The 7,871-nt window shown below is 48.2% G+C and overlaps 1 protein-coding gene across 3 annotated transcripts in view; it reads right to left on the bottom strand.

Annotated features, from left to right (window-relative positions):
- dock8 (dedicator of cytokinesis 8) overlaps window positions 1–7,871 on the bottom strand; it is a 45,338-nt gene that overhangs the window by 11,309 nt on the left and 26,158 nt on the right. For 2 of the 3 annotated variants that reach the window (XM_062517021.1, XM_062517024.1), the window contains 15 exons: window positions 7,748–7,843; window positions 7,229–7,463; window positions 6,562–6,726; window positions 5,456–5,625; window positions 5,157–5,243; window positions 4,792–4,887; window positions 4,447–4,593; window positions 3,957–4,070; window positions 3,449–3,604; window positions 2,792–2,928; window positions 2,100–2,263; window positions 1,698–1,849; window positions 1,138–1,320; window positions 641–767; window positions 248–335 (listed from right to left, as the gene is read on the bottom strand). In XM_062517021.1, the coding sequence (XP_062373005.1) occupies window positions 248–335; window positions 641–767; window positions 1,138–1,320; window positions 1,698–1,849; window positions 2,100–2,263; window positions 2,792–2,928; window positions 3,449–3,604; window positions 3,957–4,070; window positions 4,447–4,593; window positions 4,792–4,887; window positions 5,157–5,243; window positions 5,456–5,625; window positions 6,562–6,726; window positions 7,229–7,463; window positions 7,748–7,843 (2,117 nt within the window). The remainder of the gene's footprint in view (window positions 1–247; window positions 336–640; window positions 768–1,137; window positions 1,321–1,697; window positions 1,850–2,099; window positions 2,264–2,791; window positions 2,929–3,448; window positions 3,605–3,956; window positions 4,071–4,446; window positions 4,594–4,791; window positions 4,888–5,156; window positions 5,244–5,455; window positions 5,626–6,561; window positions 6,727–7,228; window positions 7,464–7,747; window positions 7,844–7,871) is intronic. The other variant, XM_062517022.1, reaches the window with a different exon arrangement.

Here is a 7,871-nt window from a genome sequence, read left to right as displayed (position 1 = left end):
GTACATCATTCTATTGCTCTATAAACCAAAGGCGTCTGTAAATTCCATACACAACACACTGCTACGCTACTGGAGGTTGATCGTGTATGACTATCAAAATGGTGGCATTAATATACCATAATAACCATATTAACGACTGTTAATAACGCTAATCCTGGTTGTTATGGAAACAATCAGGAACAGTGATGTAGGTCAGAAACTTCAACACACAACGTTCCAAGGTGGACCAAAACACGTTGGGACTCACTTATCGTGCCGGTCGTTGGTCTGTCTCCACTGGGTGAGGTCCTTCCTCCAGCGCAGGTTCTCTCGGTAGCCCATCGTTCGTTCGTTGCCTGGGTAACAAAACCAACATTTCACATATGAAAACTACATGCAAATATGCTCTACACACAAGATGCAGCAACATCCAGTACAGCTGTGTGAAAGTCTTTCTCAAAGTATCAACTGGTACGTAAAGATAAGATATTCTTACACAGTGTTTATCCAATACTTTTGATAAATTACTAAATACATATGTAACAATGTAAAAAGTAAGTCATTCACATCTCTCTGTGTGTGTGTGTGTGTGTGTGTGTGTGTGTGTGTGTGTGTGTGTGGGTCTCTGTGTGTGTGTGTGTGCGTGTGTATGTGTGCTCACCCCCTGCTCTCCTCATCATCTCCCCCCGTGCCCCCTGCCCCCCCAGTAGGGCCTCCTCCAGACGGGCCTTGGCCTGCTGGGACTTCTGCAGCGCCTGGGTGCTCACCTTGTCTGAGCTCTGCTTCCCCTACACACACACACACACACACAATGCACCATACATCAAATACACAAAAACATGCATAAAGTACGCGCGTGTGTGTGTGTGCGTATTAACTGTATACTGAAATGTGTCTTTAGAGTAGAAAGTAGGAATATTACTTTAGTATGACAAACACTGTTTTTACATCGATGTGTGTGTGTGTGTGTGTGTGTGTGTGTGTGTGTGTGTGTGTGTGTGTGTGTGTGTGTGTGTGTGTGTGTTGAGAAGGTGCTACAGCAGGGGGAGATAAGCGACTGTGCTGACGCCTACATCAGCATGATAAAAGAGTGACACAGCTAAGGTCCTCACCACACTCTCATCTAGTTATCGTTCAACGTGTGTGCGTGAGACCCACCTGGTACTCGAAGCAGGACACGCAGATGGTCAGCAGCTCCAGCAGGCGGCTGAGCTGGGCGAAGGGCATGTCGGCCGTCCAGCGCTGGATCAGGCCGGTCTCGGCGTTCTTCATGATCCACAGGAAGCACACCAGCAGGTTGCGGCTGGTCTCGGCGGTCAGGGTGCTGGTGGCCTTCGTGGACTGTTGTGGGGGGGGGGGGGGTCAGAGGGAAACAAAAGAGAGCGTGACACGTCCGCCGGACATCTCAAAGGAAAACAGGAAGGCGAAGGAGGAAGTGGCGGTTGTGGTTTTGGCTTTTGTGTTCGTTCACCTTGACTCTCTCCCATCGGTCACATGTTCCGACACTTTCTCAGAAGCGAAGCAGGCGTTTGCTCATGCAGAGAGAGAGGGAGAGAGAGAGAGAGAGAGAGAGAGAGAGAGAGAGAGAGAGAGAGAGAGAGAGAGAGAGAGAGAGAGAGAGAGAGAGAGAGAGAAAGAAAGAGAGAGAGAGAGAGAGAGAGAGAGAGAGAGAGAGAGAGAGAGAGAGAGAGAGAGAGGGAGGAAGGTTCCACACTCACCATGGAGGCCATGGAAGCCAGTGCATTCCGTGCCAAGGTGTTAAAGGGGTTTCCTGCGATCGCCATGGCAATATTCTGATTGATGGGGTTGACGTTATCAGGGTCCTCCTCAGGGCCAGTGGTCTTGGCTTTGCCGCCGCGCGTGTCTGATACTGTGGAATCAAGCCAGAGTGGACAGACCATCAAACATAAACCCAGCTCATGCTTAAAAATGTGCTTCATTGAAAGAGTTACAGTAATCATAGTTTTTGCACTGTCACAAACACACCAGTATGGGTATGCATTGCTATGTTGTACAGATCTCATATTATAATCACTACGCAAGATAACACATCATATATTTGCCCCATGAGAAATTAAATGCATATGGCTGAGTGTGTCTGGCCCAAGTGGGAGGCGAACCTGTGAAGTCCAGGGAGTTGATAGACTCGATGATGACGCCCACCAGGGGGAGGTAGAGAGCGGCGATCTTGGCGCGCACCTCCGGCCTCATGCAGCGGTGGTCCAGGTCGTGAGCGCAGAGCAGGCTGTACGTGGCGTTGATGGCCTTCCTCTGCACCTTCCCTCTACAACACACACACACACACACACACACACACACACACACACACACACACGGGCCAACGGTGCATGAGAAGGTGGAGAGATGACCCATATAGTGACCTGCCCCTGGTCAAGCGTCTGTGTGTGTCGTATAGATATATTTCTATTCAGCTCAATATTAACTGACTGCTATGACTATGAGCTTATCCTGAGTGCTGATCCCAACTGTTTTTTTTTTTATATATTATATAATATCAATTATATATGATATATCATTTTTAATATGGTCACGTCTGTAAGGCACAGATAGGACAAAATAATCACAGCAATCTCTGCAACATATGTCACAACAGCAATGATAGTCAGCAGCTCTTGTTAAAATGTCTGGTTGCTGTAGGAACAAAGGACCTCCTGAATATAACTGACTCCTCAATATGAACTGACTCCTCCTATGCCTAGGAGCTTATCCTGAGTGCTGATCCCAACTGTTCTTTTTTGTGATAACATTCTCCCGGCGGTGGCGTGTGATGTAGCGGCTGCGCGGGACTCACCCGTCCTGCTCCATCTCCAGCGCAGCGTCCAGCTCGGTCAGCAGGAGGCCGGTCAGGAAGTGCTGCTGCTTGAACTCCTGAGAGAGATCAAACATGGCCAGGATCTTCTGCTCCTGGAAACTGCACGAACTTGACGTCTGCAAGAGAGAGAGAGAGAGAGAGAGAGAGAGAGTGAAAATAAATAAATAATATTCCTTTGCTGTTGAGAATGACTTCATAGCATGATCTACTGTAATATCACAACGTGACATCCTTAGCATAGGATTTGCACACCTAACAAGCTGCTAAATTTAACCATACGCGACATCCCAGCTCCTCATTATCTATTGCAGATTTGTTTTTAGTGATTTATTTTTATTACCATTATTGCTGTTGTTGTTCTTGTTTTTGTTGTTGTAAGGTGTCCTTGAGTGCCATGAAAGGCGCCTCAAATAAAATGTAATATTATAATTCTCTATTATTATCTACCTAATTAGGATGAACTGGTTTACTAAATGGTTGGATCAAATACTTGGCAGGACTTTTACTTTCTGAACCTGCAATGTCCACCTCTGAATTTAACTGACGTCAAACTAGTATGGGCTGGACTGGACCTAACTGCCCCATTAGCATGGAGGTAGCTAAGGCTAAGGGCAGCGCTGGCGCGGGTGGTCAGACCTGCGAGGAGATGGAGGGGCAGGGCGAGGCGGGGGCGGAGGCGGGGCCGCTGAAGTACAGGCTGAGGTTGAGGTAGTGCTCGTGGCTGCACAGGATCCGCAGGAACTCCAGCCGCGTGCTGATCACCGTCGTCATGGACACGGCCTTCGCGCTCATCTGGAGGACGACAGGAAGTGACACAGGATTAACGGCGTAGCAACACACACACAACACACTTCTGTTTGCAAGGAAGAGCACAAACACCTCTAAAATAATACTGTAGCATTACATTATACTGAAATAGATGTGCAATACCCTCCATCACATGTCTGTCCACTTCATAACAACTTAATATAGCACTATGTACCCTATCATAACACATAAATAAACATATAGCATGCAAAGCCAATGTTTCTGGTATGTCTCTTGTGAATGCAATAGGTAAAGTCATTTGTTGCCTAGAGACACAGACTTAATGTGAGCAGATGCAGTGGTATCTATTAGTGGAGGGGGGGGGGGGGGGTCTTGCCTGGTTGCAGTAGGACTTGACCAGCTTGAAGACAAAGCCCCGGTCCATGAGGGACATGAGGTCGTACAGGAAGAAGGCCAGACTGATGTTCACCTTCTCCGCCTGCTCCGTTTCCTGAGGGCACAACAACACCAGCGCAGAGAGATGATTGATGACAACGTTCACTACATGTGGCCCCGCCCGGCCATCAGCACGGACTTATCTTTTCATCCCCAACAAAAAGAGTTACATTTGGATATTTCTAACCTCTCTTAGGCATGCCACTTTTCAAAGTAGAGGTTTAAATTAATATAAGTTTGATACAGCCGCATCCAGAAAACAACAGAAGGACATGCTTCTCAAACATGCTTATCATTTGAATAATGAAATATTTATTTATCAATTTCATTTTTCATCTTATTATTAATTATTATACTATTATTAAGTATTAATTAAATAATGAAGGCAGTACAGTGTAAGAGGTAGTAGGCCTGCGGCTACGCTAAGCTACCTTCTGTTTGACCAGGCTCGTGCCGATCTCGGCCGTCACCACGTTAACGATGGTGGTGATGTCGTCCTTGAACCGGTCAGAGAAGCGGCCCTGGCGAGGCATGGACTTCCTGTCCATCTGAGAGACGTGCTGCGCCATGCTCTTCACCTGAACACACACATACACGGACATGAGATGGACAGCTTCACGGACATTAGTAGGACTTGACAAAGAAAGAACGAAGGAAAGACAGACTGACTGACTGACTGACAGACAGACAGACAGACAGACAGACAGACAGACAGACAGACAGACAGACAGACAGACAGACAGACAGACAGAACACACACACAGTGGCAGGCTTACCAGGAGCTCAAAGAAGAACCAGGCGTACTTGTAGGCGTTTTCACGACAGACTCCGGTGCTGACCACCATTTGTAGAGCGAGCTCTTCATGGAATTGCTATAAAATGATGTGGACAATGAGATTGGCAAAACTACCTATCCATATTCCATATGGTTTTAGTATTCAAACCTAAAATTGTACTAAAATTCACTGACTAAATGTTACAAATATGAAGGCCCCAATTGAGTTCAAATACATTACAATGCAACATGAATACATCTGAAGACAAAACAATCAGAGTGATAGTTAAGGGATATATGTTTACAATGTAAACACTTGTAAACAGAGCCTCATCAGTTGTGGGTCATGGGTTGTGTGGTACCTACCTTTTTATTAACGGGCTTCGTCCCTGCTGAAGTAGCACTGGTGTCCACATATGTTGACATCCGACAACTGGGATGGTTGGCACCCTGCTGAAAAAATACATAAGTATTAGTGACTAAATACTGATCATACAGTTGCTCATACTGATGCTGTCAGTGCGAATGAAACTGAATAGTGAACTATGCATGTGTGTTTGTGTGCGCATGAATGCTTGCAGATATCTCTGAATGAGATACCACACACGCATGCATGTCTGTCTGTGTGTGTGTGTGTGTGTGTGTGTGTGTGTGTGTGTTGGTACCTTTCCGGACATGATGTTCTTGACCTCGGTGTCCTCGGCTGACTGTGGCACGGGGATGTCTGGGTTGCTGCTGCTGCGGACCCTGGACTGGAGCAGCATGCTGCCCACCGTGCTGGCCGTGGCTCTGCCCAGCGTGCTGTAGCGCGCCTCTGGGTGCAGCTGGTGCCCACCTGCCCACGCCATGCCACAGCAGAGAGAGAGGGAGGGAGAGAGAGAGAGAGAGGGAGAGAGAGAGGGAGGGAGGGAGAGGAAGAGGGAGAGGGAGAGGGAGGGAGAGGAAGAGGGAGAGGGTAAGACAGAAAGAGAGAGAGGGAGAGAGGGGGGAGAGGGGGAGAGGGGGGAGGGAGAGAGAGAGAGACAGTCAGCAAGTGCTAATCTCAATGGATGCCCTTTACTGATGTATTTAACGGTGACTCCTCTGAAAGGCCATGGTAAGACTGAACAGTATGATGTTGACTGAACAAAAACAAGGGAATACTGTACGAGAAATCCAAACACATGCACTGCACCAGAGACAGAAAGGGGCTTTCATCTCTCTGCCCTGATGGAGTCACGCCAGCCAGGTCATGCCAGCTCAAGTGAACGCCAAACCAAACAACTGTACGACCTACTGCTCTGCATTACAGAAATCCCAGCTATGAAGAAAGACTGACGTCAGCAGTTGTAGCATACTGTAGACAGCAAAGGGGCAGGGGGTGCAACTGGCTGTAGCGTCCGTAACACATTGGGCTCTAAAGCAAGTTGTACTGTATGCTCCTCTGTGCACATTGGCACGTGATGTGTCCATTGACGGACGGTCCAAATGGCTGGACAGCACACAAAATCCCACACATGCGCTTTGATGATGTGATTCTCGTCACGCGCCACATGCGCGGGACAGACACAGGAGCGCGTCGCAGCCTTTAGTGCCCCACGGGGACCGACTTCATATCTCATATCTCTCTTACTCGCTTCTAGTCACTTTTCATTATCTTATGTGAGTAAAGGCAAAACGCCCTAAAATATACTTTAATAAATGAACAAACAATCAATCAATCAGTCAATCAATCAATCAAACAATCAATCAATCAAACAAACAAAGACAGTACAGGGGCTGCGTCCCTCACCTGTGCTGACCACCTCCCCCTGAGTCTCGGGCAGGCGGAAGGCGTAGTACAGGTACTTGGCCAGCAGGCAGTTCCGGCCCTGGTGGTCCCTCTCCAGCTCCTGGCTGTTGTGGAGGCTGTTGACGATGGACACCACCGACTCAAAGGCGATCTGCGCCAGGTTGGCTGTGAGGAGGCAGACGAGAGGAGAGGACAGGAGTTGTACTTAGAGGACTTTGGAGACTGAGGGATGCAACGCTCCATATGGTCAGTGTTCCAGAACAGCAGTATGGTGTTTCTCCTCTAGCTGTAGGGCTTTACTTCTGGTAAGTCTATTAAACGTCAATTATTATTACCGGTAATAATAATAGTAGTATTATATCATTTGCATGCCACTAATAGTAGTAGTATTGTATCATTTGCATGCCACCTTGACCTAAATGACCAATCAAACGGCTAAAACACTAAGGTAACATTGTGCTCCTTTCAACAACTCAATGAGCTGTGTCCCCGAGGCACCTGTCCTGAGATACTCTTAAAATTGCTTTGTTTGTTTGTGTGTTCGTCTATGAAAATGCATGTGACTCTTGGGTGCATGTTCGTGCATGTGTTTCTGTGTGTGTGTGATTGTGTGTGTGTGTGTGTATGTGTGTGTGTGTGTGTGTGTGTGTGTGTCTGTCCTTCTCACCCGTCTGGCCGGCGATGACCATGGGCTGCATGATGAGGCGGAAGAGCTTGTCCAGCACCTGGTGCAGGAAGAGCACGAGCGGCTCGAGGCGCGAGGAGGACAGCGAGACGATGCTGAGCTTCAGCTCGTGCTCCACCTTGTTCTCCGGGATCTTCTCGTCCCGCAGCCGGATGGGGAACGTCACCTTGCCCTCCAGCGCGTGGCACAGCGTGAAGAAGCGCTCCAGGTGGTTGTCCTGGCACGGGTGGGGGGGGGGCGGAGGAGTGTGAGTGTGTACGCACTTGAACAAGAGTGTGTGTGTGTGTGTGTGTGTGTGTGTTTAAGTATGTGTATATCTATGCAATGAGTGGGTGTGGGTGTGCAAAAGTTGATTTCAACTTTTTTGTTTTTATTAAGTTTGACTATGTCCATGTTTCTGTGTGTGTGTGTGTGTGTGTGTGTGTGTGTGTGTGTGTGTGTGTGTGTGTGCGCATGCGGGTGTGTGTGTGTGTGTGTGTGTGTTTCCACTACACAACATACCTGGGTGTGGACTGAGGAGATGGCCTGCAGCTCCAGGTTGAACACGCCCTTGTGGCTCTCCATCCACTTCACAGGAGGCACCTGAGTCGGTATCCTCTACGGGGACATCACCATCATCATCATC

This window comes from Sardina pilchardus, chromosome 16 (assembly GCF_963854185.1).
Source record: "Sardina pilchardus chromosome 16, fSarPil1.1, whole genome shotgun sequence".
Classification (NCBI taxonomy): domain Eukaryota; kingdom Metazoa; phylum Chordata; class Actinopteri; order Clupeiformes; family Clupeidae; genus Sardina; species Sardina pilchardus.
This window is presented reverse-complemented; position numbering and strand designations above follow the sequence as displayed.